The sequence below is a fragment of the Sinohyriopsis cumingii genome, chromosome 17 (assembly GCF_028554795.1).
Source record: "Sinohyriopsis cumingii isolate HCF-2022 chromosome 17, ASM2855479v2, whole genome shotgun sequence".
Lineage (NCBI taxonomy): Eukaryota > Metazoa > Mollusca > Bivalvia > Unionida > Unionidae > Sinohyriopsis > Sinohyriopsis cumingii.
In genome coordinates, this window is record NC_142977.1 from 28,919,256 (window position 1) to 28,935,664 (window position 16,409).

The 16,409-nt window shown below is 37.1% G+C and overlaps 1 protein-coding gene across 1 annotated transcript in view; it reads left to right on the forward strand.

The window, feature by feature from the left end:
- Positions 1-8,611: 8,611 nt before the first annotated feature.
- Positions 8,612-16,409, forward strand: part of LOC149778333 (protein GPR107-like) — a 94,061-nt gene continuing 86,263 nt past the window's right edge. Inside the window, exon 1 of the mRNA XM_089939147.1 lies at positions 8,612-8,734. Within this exon, the coding sequence (XP_089795273.1) occupies positions 8,618-8,734 (117 nt within the window). The 5' untranslated portion in view covers positions 8,612-8,617. The remainder of the gene's footprint in view (positions 8,735-16,409) is intronic.

Genomic DNA, 16,409 nt, shown 5'->3' on the forward strand with positions numbered 1-16,409 from the left:
TTTGAAATATTATTTTTTTTTAAGTTGATCGAATTTAATACAGCAGTGAGTCTGATCTCTGTTACAAATGTTCTCGACGGAGCTCATCTAACTGTTAAGAAATCCTCGTGTCCGTGTTCATCAATAACTAAATTGATCCGTGTTTTCAAGTACTTCTTTGTCATGTATAAAAACCCTCACGTGTGGTACATTACATAATATTTAAGATTTCACATACAGATTTATCACAAGTTCTTCTCCACGTATGTCAATTAAGCGATTAAGGTGGTCTGTGAGCTTAACATTTATTCGTGTTAACATATTATTGTGACACCGCAGATACACAGGATTAGTTGGTTCCTGCACGATTAAACTCCCGGTGGAAACTTGTGGTGTAAATGTATATAAAATATATCCTTGTTGAGCCTGATTTGATCTTCCGAGATCTATTTGATAGCTGCCATCGACTACGTCACAAACCAGATTGACCACGATTGTCGATGTTATATCAACGATTCCAGGAGATACGTGTCTGCCGCCGCCATGTGGATCATTATCATATCTAAGAATAAACTCCGGTGGAGTTATTTTTTTCCATGCATCGATTATTTTAGGAAAGTTTTCGTTGATAAGATCCTTGAGTGATTTTGTCAAGTCGTCGGTGGCAAATCCTGGTAGTATAAAATCTAATAAATCCGCTTCAGTTATTTTATAATGATCAAGATAGGTTTGTCTAGTACTTTTACCCGTCTTAAGCGGAAGAATGCTTTCATTTATAACATCAATAAAATATCGATTAACGTATTTAAGATCTAATATAATTTGATTCAGATGTTGTATTTTTTCAATAATTTTTTCTTTCAGATTGTTATTAGGATACTCCAGGATATAATTTTTAAACAACTGTGTTAATGTCGTTAATGTATTTGTAAACTCGGCCTTAATTTCGTCGGATATAATCCTGACATATTTTTCACCAACAGTTGTGGTTGAAGCTGTCACATCAACAACAACAAAATGAGGAAATATTGATGTAATAAGTTTTCCACCACCAGCAGCAACAGAATCTCTCCATGCTGGATACTGGCGAGAAAATCGATATCCTGGAACTGTTATAAGTTTTGCTTCGTCCGTGAGAAATTCACCTAACTTCGGTTCTGATGGTCCATGATATTCTGGCGTAATATCAGGCCAACCTAGTACGGATCTTATCGTGGACTGATAAATATCAACGACGTAATCAGGCGAGTTTATTTCGATTGTAGAAGACAGGGTCGGTTCAAGAACATTAATTGATATTTTTGCTTCTTTTCCGGTTATTGATTTTATTCTACGCTGAAATTCCTCATTGATTTGTTCGACCTCATAACTGCCAGTTGGTATTCCAACAACAACCCAGTCAGGTGTTCCATCGGGTTTATTTTTATTAGCAAATACAAGCGAATTATTTGCTGGTGTACCATGAAATGATTTTGATCTGATATTTGGCCAGCTGTAATATACCCGTAATTGCGCTAGTGCTATTTCTTTTACTGGAAGTGCAGTAGGAAAGTTAACACTAAATTCAGGATTAGACGAACTTACCGAGATCATCGTTATCTTTGTCGGAGTTGTGTTGGTCACGATCTGCTGGAGTAATTCTGTCATTATTAATACTTGTATCTTTAATACCGATACCTTCGTCGTATATTTTAGTCATCATTGAAAACTCGAAATCAGATATAATTCCATCACTGAGACTCGCTGATAACAACGAGGATAATTTCGAGTATGCTACCGTCGCTGTGTGTAATTTTATTATGTAATCGGATAATTTTTCGTTCGTGCAAGTACATATTTTTTTTGCGATGATATTAAGCACACCTGCAATAGTTGTTGCTGCTGAAATACAAATAGTTACAGCTGCTGGTGCCATCATTGTCACCGCTGATAATATTACACCGGTTCCAGCAACAACAGCGGATACTGAATAAACAATTACATCAACGATAACTAATCGTCGTCGATATTTTTTTACTTTTACTGTATATTGATCGACTTGATCTTTTAGCGCCGCCTGCCATTCACGCGCTTGATTGTACCTGTATTGTGCACCATCCATATATTTTTATGCAGTAACCAATTGAGGTGTTTCAGCTACAAATTCCAAACACCACCAGTAAGATGTTGCGATTAATTTCTCATCAGCTACTTCCAGGATAAATATTTCTTCGGTTCCCTATTTAATATAACAGATACAACCCCGGAAAACCTATTCGTTGAATGACGCCATAGAAACGTTGTAAATATTTCAAATTTTGCAGCACTGAACACGGACAACCTGTACACGCCAGTGACTGTTGCGGTATATTTGATAGTTTTATTTTGCTGAGACCATGTTGCGAATCCGGATGATACAGTGTATACGATGTTTGTGATATGCCCGGGAGTTATTCCAGCTGGAATTTTAATCAAATTGGTTTTGTTGACGATCTCAGGAATTCCCGCTACGATGTCTTGCTGTGTTTGTTTGATCGTGTCTAGGTTAGTTTTGATATCAACGAGTTTTATGTCAATGGTGTGCGGAGTGCCGAAGAATTCTTCTGCGGTTTTTTGAAAATTTCTTCGAAATCTTGCAAAAGAGCCCACGTGAACATCATACTCGGCCCGCAGCGTGGATAGTTTTCCATCCACGTTGTCGACGTATTTTTTTGTTGCTGCGTCTTCGTCAGATGTTGGATCTCTTAAAACTACTATTTTATTTCCGTTCATGCTGAGTTCACCCGTCATTGTGTCGCCGGTGTTTTTCACGCGATTAGCAACGTTTCTTGCAATTTCATTTCTAATTGTTGCAAATGATACACTTGAATCTCTGATTCTACCACCGTCAGTGAACACGGGAATATTATCCGTAACTGCACCGAGTACTCGTCGAACTATATCATTCCATCTGATATTGCTCGTTTTTAGTTTACCATATCGATCTTGAAAAATAACAACCTCATCTGGGTCAACTCCAGCCAGGTTCATGATATCAGCAAGTTCATCTTTAGTCGCATACTTCGACAGATCAACGTCATCGAACTTTTTCTTAACGCGTGAGGATCTTCTTCCGTAAATATCAACCGTTATAATAAGACCTGTTGTTTAAAACGCTTTACGCGCAACGAATCGGTTACTTGTATAATCATGCACAACTTTATGTGGTGGTTTGGATGATTTTGATATAGCGTCGAGTACATTAATTACTTCACGGCCACATATTGGCGGATCTGTCATTGTTTGTGTGGGTAGCGTTGAATACCAAACTTTATAACCAGAGGTTCTTGCGTGAAGTGGTGCAACATACTTGATAAATTCAACGGGTGGAGCTAACCCGTACGAATCAAAATAAACGATTCCACGTGGATCAACCGCGTATGATACCCAATGAGTACCGGGTCCTGAATTCGAGTCTAGATTAATAATACCTGTTTCAAGTTTGTTTGGTTGTTTCGGTAATTGATCTCGCATAAAAACACCTCTAAAGGCTTTTATTTTTAATTTTTTAGCAGCATCAAGTAAATCAAAATTTGATGCTGGAACGTCTAACGTGGAAGCCTTAGGCCTCTCCCCCAACGAGATCCTGGCAATCTTCAGCTGCGTCCCTTTATTTTGTATCCATTTCCTGTTGCTTTCTTTAGAGCCATTCCAGCAGCTGTTCCAACAGCACCTAACGCGGCTGCTTTTGCTACGGCTGGAGCAGCAGCTATTAACGCTGGAATAGCCGCAAGAAGTGGAAATATACCACCTATTTTAACCATGTCTTTGATGGCGCTCGGGGAAAGATGAAATTGAACTCCAGTTTTTGATTCCAGGGCTTTATTGAAATGTTTAATCTGATTATTTGTCAACGATAATTTGTTTCGACCACCACTAATCTGATCTCGTTTTAGTGATATTTTAGTTCCGCATTTGTTGGCGGTTTTTGATTGATGCTTTTTTACCTGACCAGGAGTCAGAGTAACATTAACATGACTATACGACATTTTTATATAAATAATATTTTTCTGAATAATTAAAGATTTTCCACTGGTGCATCAACGACTCTCATTCGACCACTACCACCTTCAAGTAACATGGCTTTATCGCTGAGTATGACCGCGATTGCTCTGTAGAAGCCTCGAACAAGTGGTGGACCAGCTATATCAGGAGGAGGTCTAGTAACACGAGCTCGAAAGTGTATATCAACGACAGATTGCTTGGACAAATCAAGATGCTCCAGCGAAAAATAATAAATCGGATATAAACCTGTAAAATCTAATTGTGATATTTGCAAACCAGTATCTATATTTTGATCACGTCCCATGAATGACATCAAACGATGATATGCACGCGCTACATGATTTTGTTCAAAATTTAACAATATATCCTCAGCCGGTTCTTGATGTCATTTATCCGCAAGGAAACTTCATTAACTCCAAGGTTATCAAATATCATATGTGAATGTCTTTGTTTATTCATCCGAGCATTATCTTGCAGCGCAATAAAAATATGTCCTGGTGAAGAAACACCCTGTTGTGATGCTATATGCCATGTAAATAAACCATTAACATTGCTTTGAGCAGCATCTGTGGTTACTGTTAACCATGATATCAATGATTTACCGCCTTGACCCATAAAAGATAGTAATTTTTGTTCTTCAGTAATTGATGGTGTTATTACTGGCATCCACAATGAAAGTTTTGTTATATTTACTTTACCAGCATCAACATCAGCAGCAACACCAGCACCTCGCCAGATTGCATCATTATCATCACTTTTTCTTGCGAGCACAATTGTGTGTTTAGCTCCAAAGATTACCTTTCTAACATTTCTGCAAAATCCAAAGATGTGAGATAATGGAATTGCACATGAGAAATTTCTACTATTTCCCGACAACGCTGCTCAGCGTGTTGCAAATCCTAGGTTGAAAGTCGGGGCAATACCCTTTATAATTTCAAAATCACCATCTGGTCTAGTTTCACGATCGGGGTTGGCATTTTCTGCCTGATCAGCAACAGAAGTATTCCGTGGTGTGAGTAACTTGATATACTGATTATGGTTGGCGTTGTCGGTGGTATCCTTAGCAAACATCATTGTTGGACCGGCCGATCTTATAAAGTCGTCAGAATATCTCGCTAGACCAATTATTGTTGTAGCAACATCAACATCCTTCTGAACTGATTCAATATTTTTTCCATCAATCATGTATGTGGCGCTATCAAATAGTGCCATAATTCCGTTGTTGACAAAACCAACTCGTGCATTGGCAGCATATGCCGTATTATCCCCCCTTATAAGTTCACCTTCTACTTCAATAAACGCCTCAGCGGGTAAAAAATATCTACTTGTATCATGAACCTGTAATTCGATTCTCCCCCGCTGATCTGGTTGTTTTGCGTCATAGGAATAAAATTGATAATCAAGTACCGATTCATCTTTGAGGACCGGTGTATCCATGTCAAATGCTGGGTCGGATATGCGTTTAAACATTTTATTGTAATTATCATTTTTCCAAATGATGATCATCGTCGACGAAGACCACTTCCTGCCATTAAATTTGCTGTTATATTTTTTTCTGCTTCTTCAGATAATTCCGCTAGTTTTTGATTTGCAGCCTGATTTATTATTTTACTGACATTTGCTGGCATAACCTCAGTACTTGCCAGTTTCACTGGTGGTTGTTGTTTTCGTCGCAGTAATCGTGCTAGTCTTTCTTTGATCGCCGAGAACGCCTTACCAGCAACATTGACAATTGCACCAGGAGCTTTATCACGAACAGCCTCAATAGCCTTCATACCTAATTGTTTTGCAATCGGTATTGCTTTTGGAGCCATCCTTCTAAATAGACCCTGAATAACATCACCAAGTCCATCTTCGTAAATAACCCTGTGGATTGGTAATCGTGAGTTTACCGCTCTGACCTGTACAGGTTTGCGATGATTATTATGTATGATCATCTTATTTTTATTTACCATTTATCTAACAACTAGTCATCAGCAAGTTCATCGATAAGTTCTCGGTAAACGCCGATATCCATGATACCACCTTGAAATAATCGCCGACAAATATCAGATGCTTCATTAATTATTTCTGGTGAATTATTTCCGGCTCGTTTTCCTCCTATGAGAACTTCTAACCGTGACACGTCATTAATGATATTATCAGGACATAAACCAGATCCTGTTTTAGGTTCCTTTTGAGGTGTTTTAAATACTGGTGGTTGCATTACCGGAGCAAGCACTTCAGTGATGACCGGGTGTGTGTCAGGTAAGTCACTTCTTCGAAGTCCAGGTGGTGTATCTACCGGTGTAAATGTCATTTCCGGCGCAGGAATTTTTTTAAGTTGTAAAGGTGCAGGAAGTTTCCGCTGGGAGGGTTGTACTAGTCTCTCTCTGCGAAGTATTTCTACTTTTTTATAAAGATTTATATAATCCGAATCTTTATTTCCAGCTTGTCCTTTATTTGCATATATGCGATATATCCATTTAATAAAATTATCATCTTTTGTTCTTTCATGAGGGAAGTTTGAAACAGTAGATTTGTCAGATATATAATCTAATATTTTTTCGGGTAATTTTTCTACTTTAGTATCTCTAATATCTTCAACAACCCCCTCTTTGAATTTTACAATCAATTTTGGATTTGCTTCTACTAGTTTGGGTTTAGATACATGTTTTTTTCGCACGTCGGCGAGTTCAGTACGAAGTTCTCCAATTTCTTTAAGTATTTTCTCACCAACAGATGGAGGCTGAGCCGCAGCTATTCCCCTGGCTATGCCAGGTGGAAGATCTCGTAAAATCTCCCTTGTCTGTATAGTTCTTCTTGCTATCTCCTTAGTCTGCGCTGCAGTTTGTTTTGATACCGGAAGATCTTCTTTGATGACAGTTGTAACTTTCTCAGTAGCTGCAGTGACGGGTTTAAACAGTTTTTTAGTGTCCTCTTCGTATTCAACTTGTGCTTCTTGCTGCGCTTGTAGATTTTTCTGAATGAGTCTCTGACAGGAAGAAATTTTTTAATTGCTTCTAATCGTTCTCGAGCTATTCTTGCAGTATGATATTCCGAATGTACCATTTTATTATAACATAATGATTTAATTAATATCAGCAGAAGGGGTGTAAATTTAATTAAAAAGATATCATTCATATAATGAACAACTGTGCGTGGCTGCGTCAAGGAACCACTAACAAATGCAACAAAAAATGCCGTGGAGAATATTGCAAAAAACATAATTATCTTATAAAGAAAAATCCTCATGCTGGTCCACGAAGTTGTGTTGGTTGTAACAGCGGCGTTAGAGGATTATATCAGATTTGCAAAAATTGCGGTGGAGATCGATACAGAAGTTTGATGATATATTATAAACACAGAAAGAACATAAATCCAAAAATAGAAAAACCACCATCAGAACTTGAATATTACTTGAAACATAGAACAAATAAAGATGAAACAGATGAGGAGAAACGACAGCGAGAACGCGTTGAGAAATATTCATCAAACTTGGTATGGTGGTAAATTTACATAAATTAATAGCAGCAGAGAGGGTATCTACCAACGTTGGTCGTCAAAAAAATAAACAAAAAAAATAAATAAACACGTAGAGTACTTTATTTTTTCAGCTACTATTTCGAACTGAGGTTTTATTAGTATAATCGGCCATTACAGAAATAAAACATCTCAAGGAAACGTTAATTTGTAAAAATCTGGACCTTTCTACGAGATGATTTTATTTGTTTGTTTTATTTTGTTTTGTCGGAATTCTATGGTCTGTTCACCCTCTCTGCTGCTGTTCGTGTCCTGACCGATATTGTAATCAGATGTTTTATTTTACTTTGCATTTGCATTTGCATCCTATACTGTAATCACTTGTATTATTTTACTTTGTATTTGTGTCCTGTCCGATATTGTAATCACTGTTCGATATTGTAATCACATGTATTATTGTAGTTTCTATTTGTGTCTTGTCCGATATTGTAATCACATGTATTATTTACTTTATATTTGTGTCCTGTCTGTTACTGTAATAAAATGATTAAGATTAAATGTATCTGTGTTCATTTATAACTACAGGAAGCATGAGTATGTTATTTTTTTTTTAATATGACGGAAACGGTAATTATCATTTATCATACTATTGGCTGTGTTCGTATTTCAAAATGCACTGTCAGAATAAAATATTCTATGGGACTCTCTCCTTATGTGCTTGTACTTGCGATGCATACAAAATAAAATGTTCTTAAACTTAAAATGGGACCTGCTGTGTGGGTATTGGAAATATACAATACTTCTGCAGTCATTTTGAACTAGATGTCCGCTCCATACAGATCATATTTTTCAGAAATAAATATCAATCCAAGAAATGCAAGCAGACATTCTCGGAATTGTGAGAGTTGTGGAACAAACTTGTCACTGTGCCTTTCCTTTATCAGCGGTTCCCAAACATTGGAGTGGAAACATATGCGAATGAATACAATACAAAAGAAGTGGATCCGGGGAAGTTTATTGGATCTCGCATCGTCAACTGGTTTTAGGTTTGTCTTTATGCTTATTTGTTAGAACAAATCTGATTGGACAAATCATTAAAATCCGGTGAATCCAAATGTTTGATACATGGATGACTAATTTATTTACTTCCAACATGGAGGTGTTGACGATGACCCAGCGAAGTACAAAGTTTGCAGTTATTGCACTGGTTATTATATCCATTTTTGCAGAACATTGTGTGCATACGAAAATACACAAATTGAAAATTGAGGTAAAGAGTCACAAAGTGTTTCTTTCTTTCTCACCTTTAGCTAAAATTGCGAGTGTAACCGTGAACCTTGTGGCTTTGGACCCTGATTTCGATAACAACCATTACAAACAGATGGGTGGATAGTATAGGACTCGAGACAATATTAATAATATGGAACAAGGAAACTCTGTCTAGAAATGGGTGAACACAAAATATATATGGTTTTGGCTTGCCAGGATTGGTTGGTAATGACGGTGACAATTTAGTGAAGGGTCTTTGAATTTTTCCAAGTTGGAACAGGACAAAAATAGACAATGTTTTATTGATGGAATTTCAGTCCGTTTACAGACTTGATTTCGGAAATCTCATTACTGAAATCAGCACATGACTGTCTGGTATGGAATCGAAAACATGTTTCAGACTCTTGTTGATCAGAAAATGCAGCAGTTTATGTGGTTTTCTTTATGTGGTTGTGGCAAAGACCTGATCTGATAACTTACAATGGAGCAAACAGTACTAGAACAAAACTATTGTTAAAAACAAAAAAATGACTAGTTAAAATCTCCTTCCTATTATGAGTAAGTTTTTTATGAGTAAGTTGGCTAGTGATAAAGTTATTAAACTTATATTAAACTTAAATTATGATGGAATGTTTATACCTAGTCGACCATGATAAGCAGTAATTCTGGTACATGAGGAATATTTAATTTCTTTCAGTATATGTGAGGAACATGTTAAAAAAATTCTGTAATTGGCTGAAAAATGCCTGGTGTGATTCATACCTAGCTGCTTCATAGGCTTTTGTTAGTATCCATGAAGAAGCTGTCATCAAGGATGAGTCTCTGCTAATTTTTTGGTTTGATATGAGCATTCAGAAATGTAAGGTTACTGAATTTTTAATATAATGGCATTTGCATAGGTTTGCTATGTGAGTTGAATTAGTAAAGTTAGTAATTTTTACAGGTAATGATACCTCCCCTCCCTCAGAAAACTCAGAAAAGAATAAAAAACAACAAATACACTAAGACAAGATGCCAGGTTTTTAATTTTGGTTACATTTATTAATGCTCATAATGTTCCATAGATCAGCAGATAGTTTTACTTTGTTTTCTATGCTGGTCGATGACTGAGGTGCATTTCAGTGTGGTCATGTGTGTGCATTTACTCATTTAACGTAATAAAATTAAATATTTATTTTTCTAATATGTAATAATACTGTGGTTTAGCCAAAGTCTGTGATTTTCAAGGCAATTCAGTTTGAACTACACTGGGTAAAGTGACAATGAAAAGACCAAACTGAAGTTTTATGTATTTTATGTTTATCAAAAAGTAAACCACAAACTGAACTGTTCAGACAAAAGACTTAAATTGTAACTCTTTATTTCTGTGTTAGAATGAAACTAATGTACTGCATTTTATTCATTTTTCCAACTGTATTTTAATTATGTAATTAAATAATATTAACAGGGCTGAGCAAATTTTTTTTTAACGACTAGTCCAGGACAAGTGGTTTCAGAAAATTCACTAGTCCAACCTTTCTCTTCACTAGTCCCACCTTACTTTTCACTAGTCCCACCTTACTTTTCACTGGTCCCAAAATGGTAATTACTTGCCGAGATTTGATGAGACGTATGTACTTAATCCATAGAAGAAAAAAATAATAATAACATACAACATAATTATTTCTTAAAAGAATTTAATTTTTCAAAAACATTGGTTGTTAAAAATTTGGCTTCTTTAGGTTCATGTATATATGTTTTAGCTGATGGATTTGAAAATATGTCCATGTATATGTCTGCCACCTGCACCAGTACTAAGCCAGCAGTTGATAGTCGTCAAACTCTGGTTCATTTGCAGAAATGTTCATTAACATTTGTAAACTCTTTTGGTTTAAGGAATTTCTTAAAGAAGTCTTGATTAAGTTCATTGAACTAAATCCTTGTTCACACTCAGAAATAGCTACCGCACATTCGGTATCCGTCTTACGTTTTATCTCTCCATTTTCAAACAAATTTACCTTTGTCGAATTGCCATTGTTACCTTCCTTGCGAAAATAATTTAGCAAACTCATTTTATCCACAGAGTAAGTATCAGCTTGCTTGACAACTACTTCTAAAGAGATCATAACATAAATTTTCTCTTTTAAATACGAACTGAAACAGCTCATTAATTAGCGTAATTGTTTCGCTTCAAACACAATATTGCACGTGGAAGTTAATCATCTGTATAATCAATTATAAATTAAAGAATCATTACTGTCATTTAATCAGTTCATAAAGGAAACCAGCACTGATGTCGGTAAAGTACCTTTCATTAATTTAATTCCACTGACTCGCTGGATTAAAATCATAGTGAGCCGCTTGTTATGATCTAGATTGAGTAAACTTGTTGCAACAAAACCGCATACAACACTGCTAATTGATCATACTGGCTTTCTTTTATTTGACGTGTTTTGATTTGCCGATAATTTGGTTGCTTAGTCCAATATGCAGTCAAGCGGTAACAGGATGTAAATGTATACACGAAGAGGGGTAGAATCAAGTATTCAGTATGCCCAGAGGGCATGATTGGCCAAATAAAGGCAGATATAGTGATTAAAGCACGAAAATAAGGACTAGCCTGACATTTTTAAAAAGCACTTGTCCCGGTCTAGTGACTTGGAAAATTTTACTTGTCTGACTTCAAAAATGACTACCGGGTAGTCCGGGACGTCGGGCTATGGGATTTACTCAGCCCTGATTTTAAGTAATTTTTTGCAGTTTGCAGTCATTTTATTTCAATAAATTTTACAGTAATCTGTAATTTTTCTTAAATCAATATATTGCAATAATATTTCAATATTTCACTTAATATTGTAATGTAATGCAGCATGATTTTTAATAAAGTACCCACCCCTACCCATTACTAAAATAGTTGATACTGAATTACTATATGACTTGTTGCAGTTTCTATGTTTTATTTTTTTAAATTACACAGTAGTATTGTCACTCATGCACATGACATGGATTATAACTTGTATTTGAATGGTCTGATGTATTGGTATGTTGTCAGTTTGACCTATATGTTGGCAGTGTGACCTATATGTTGGCAGTTTAGTCTCTGATTTGACCGATTCATAAAATATTGCAATACTAAATATGTACTGTTTCTTAGGTTATGATAAGACCAAGTGGCCTTTTGGCAGCAGTATTGCATTTAGTTTTGATGTTTTATTACCTGTAACTCCATGTGAATTTTAATCTTTTTTTCAAATTATTGGTTAATTTAAAATAATGAAAACTCACTTTTAGCTTGATTTGAATGCATTAGGTGGGTATTGCATAAAGGTTGTTCCAGTAAAACATACATGGGACCGAGGGAAGCAGCAGAGAGGGCGAATTCCACAAACTATTTCGCTTAACAGAGCCTTCTATTGAGAACATTTTAGATCGAGTGGTTCTTTTCACAAAATAAACCCTCAAGTCAGTAAACATGACAAAATAGGCTTTCTCTGCTGACTTGAAGGGTTATCTCATGAAAATATCTACCTATACAACTATTTCTGCTAATACAAGGGTCTATCTTGCGAAAACACTCGGTATTGTTCAGCCCTCTCTGCTGCTCTGTGTTACATAAATCACGTCTGTGTCTGCCTCTGGAAAATATCCTGGCATGGTTTGCCTGTTGTGGCCCTTCTCTGCTGCTGTGAATTAAAAATTTAAGTTAACAATAATGGCCAACATTGGAGAAGCACATTCCGCTAGATTAGCTCGAGAGCGACTAGAAGCAATAAAAAAATTTTTTCCTGTGAGAGATTCTGTAAGACAAAAACTTCAAGAACGTCAGCAAGCACAAGTTGAATTTGCAACAGGTGCAGAAGAATTATTTAAACCCGTTACAACAGCTACTGAGAAAGCTGCGGAGATCACAGAAAGAGCTTTATTGGGAGATGAAAAGGGTATTCTTCCAGTGCTAAAACAAACCGCCGAGCAGACTGAAAAAATTGCTAGAAGAACCAAACAAACAAAAAAACTTTCACGAGATCTTCCAACTGATAGCTCAACCTCCACCCACCGCTGAAGAAGGCACTGAAGTCGCTGAAGCTACTGCACCCAAAGCCGTAAAAGAAAGTGTTGAACTGACTGCAAAATTTGATCCGGGTTTTATTAAACTCCTTAAGAGCGCACCAGAAGAAAAATTACCTGAATTGATATTAGCGAGTTTATATAACAAAGATAAAGTTTTAAACCCGAAATATATTTCCGTGACTGATGACAGTTTTGTTAGATGGGCGTATCGTGTATACTACAACAAAAAAGCGGTCAAATCTGATGATCTAAAATTTGCAAAACTTATAAAGGCAATGCAGGAGATTGACAAAGGTAAACAACCACAAGGGCCTCCACCTCCCTATTCACCATCTGAGCAAACTTCATCGATGCGGCAACGGCCCACACCTGTAGGATTTCTTACTCGTAAAGCTCTTAATGTTTTTACTGACGGGATAAATTACTCGATATTGCTGCACATGGTTATGATTCTAGAAAAAATTATCTAAACCCTCAATACGTTAAAAAAATAAAATCCGAAGACTGGGTCCCTTTATTATATTTTGCTTCTAAAAATTTACCTGTTGATGCAGAAGATCCCGGGTATAAAAAATTTGCAAAAGATATAGAAACCAAAAAACGACCACAATCTCCAGAAGAATTTTACGATGCCCCCGACATCAGCGCAACTGGCAGTGGTCTGGGGGGGGGCGATTTTATTCCCTGCCCTGATAATATCATCAATGACGTATCGCGGTTAGAAGTTCTCTTAGGAGGAGCGCGGGCTGGAAATAACTCACCAGAAATAATTAATGAAGCGGCTGATATCTGTCAGCGATTATTTCGCAGCGGCATCATGGATGCTCACATCTACCGAAAACTTATTGATGAACTCACAGACAGCGATTAGAGAAATAACTAATTAAATAAAATGATCGTACACAATTCCCATCATAGACCAGTTATGGTCAGGGTTGTAAATTCACGAGTACCCGTATACAGGATGACTTATGGAAATGGATTCAGCGATGTTGTTCGGGGTTTATTTGCGAGGATGGCTCCTAAAGCAATACCGATCGCAAAACAATTATCAATAAAAGCTATTGATGTTATCAAAGATAAAGCTACCGGCGCTGTTGGTAGCGCTGCCAGTAAAGCATTCTTGGCAATCAAGGATAGACTAGCGTGATTAATACACAGAAAACCTCCACCAGTAAAATTACAGCCACCGCAGACATGCCCGCAAATGTTAGTAAAGTAATAAATGAAGCTGCAAATCAAAAACTAGCAGCGCTGATAAATCCTGAACAAATAAACACAAGTTTGGTGGTGGGAAGTGGTCTTCGTTTTAGACGATAACTTCTATAATAAAATGTTTAAATGGGAATCCAACCCAGCATTCGACACAGACGAACCGGTCCTTAAAAATGAATCAGTGCGTGATGATCAGTATTATTCTTATGACGCACGAGAACCAAATAAACGAGGACGAATTGAATTGCAAGTTCAAGATACAGGTAGATATTTCCTGCCCGCTGAAGCATTTATTGAAGTAGAAGGTGAAATTATAAAAACAGATGATACAGTATACGGGGATGCGGTTAAAATTGGTTTTGTCAATAACGGAATTATGGCCTTGTTTGATAGTGCTATCTGCATGATTGATGGAAAAAATATTGAATCAATTCAGAGGGATGTCGATGTTGCTACAACAATAATTGGTCTAGCAAGATATTCTGATGATTATACAAGATCAGCTGGTCCATCAATGATGTTTGCTAAGGACACTTCTAATTTTCCTAACAGTGATCAGTACAATATTAGACAACCAAGAAACTTTGCCAACGCAGCTGATGCTGATGTGTGGCCGGTGGTTCATGGTGCTAATGAAGAATTTAATTTAGGTTTCGCTGCACGTAGACAAATGTTGAAAGGTAATCGCAGAAATTTTTCATGTGCCATTCCACTGTCGCACATCTTTGGATTTTGCAGAGGTGTCAAAAAGGTAATATTTGGAGCAAAACATACGGTCGTGCTTGTTAGAAAAGCCAACGACAATGATGCTATATGGCGACCTCTAGGTGACGAGGGTAAGGTAAACATAACAAAACTATCACTGTGGATGCCGGTAATGACTCCTGCAATTACTGAAGAACAGCGACTGCTTTCTTTTATGGATCAAGGTGGTAAAGTGTTGTTATCATGGCTTACAACAGCCACAGATAGTATTCAAAATACCAATAATGGTTTATTTACATGGCACATAGCATCACAGCAGGGAGTTTCCGCACCGCGACATATTTTTATTGCTCTTCAGGATGTTGCACGGGTGGGTAATGAAACACGTTCGCATATGATATTTGATCAACTTGGTATCACTGACGTTTCTCTGAGAATAAACGGACATCAAGAACCGTCTGAGAACATACTGTTAAATTTTGGTAATAATCATGTTGCACGTGCATATCAACGATTGACGAAATATCTAGCGCGTGATCTAAATATCGATACTGGCTTGCAAATATCACAATTGGATTTTATATCTCATTATCCAATCTATTACTTCTCGTTAGAGCATCTTGATTTAACCAGACAGTCTGTCGTTGATAAGCACTTTCGGGCTACCGTGAATAGACCCCTAGTAGGAGCAGGCGTTATAGATAATTACAGAGCAGTTGCTGTTATACTTTCTGATAAAACAATGTTACTTGAAGGTGCTGGCGGCCGAATGAGATTCGTTGATGCACCAGTGGAAAACGTAGTTTTCCGACATTGTTAAAACAATGTGTAGACAATTAGATCAATCGCAAAATTATAAGAAATGTCATACAGTCACGTTAGTGTCACTCTGACTCCTGGTCAGGTGAAAAAATTACAATCGAGAAACGCGAGCACATGTGGGACAACGATAACGCTAAAATATGATCAGCTAATGGGCAGTCCAAACGAACTGTCATTAACTAAAACCCAACTAAAACATTTCAATAAAGCAAAGCAGGCGAAAACTGGAACTCAACTTGATTTCTCTCCAGCCGCGGTCAAAGATATGGTTAAAACCGGCGGTATATTTCCTCTTCTTGCAGCAATACCGGCACTGATAGCTGCTGCTGCCCCAGCTGTTGCTAAAGCCACCATATTAGGAGCTGTTGGAACCGCTGCTGGAATGGCACTAAAGAAAACCACAGGGAAAGGATACAAAAAAAAGGGGAGATCCGCTTGCGGATCAGGTCTAAGACTTCCAGGAACTCCGGCGTCATGGTACCCAAAACGGTTCTAAAAAATGCTAGTATTTTCACACCAATGTCAAATTTTGATTTGCTCGATGCTGTTAAACAATTAAATATAAAAAATTTCAGAGGCGTCTTTATGCAAGATCAATTACCACAACAACCGAATAATCCAGAAGCCGGAATTATTAATCTTGATACCAGCGAACGCCCTGGAACTCACTGGGTTGCTTACGTGATCGATCCACGTGGAATTATCTATTTTGATTTGTATGGGTTAGCACCACCAGTTGAATTTCTCCGATATACAAAAAACATCTCCCTGTCAAAGACAACGACAAGAGTTTGGTACTCAACACTGCCAACACAAACACTGACCGATCCTCCGATATGTGGCAGTGAAGTATTGAATGTTCTTGATGCGATATCAGCGTCAACCAA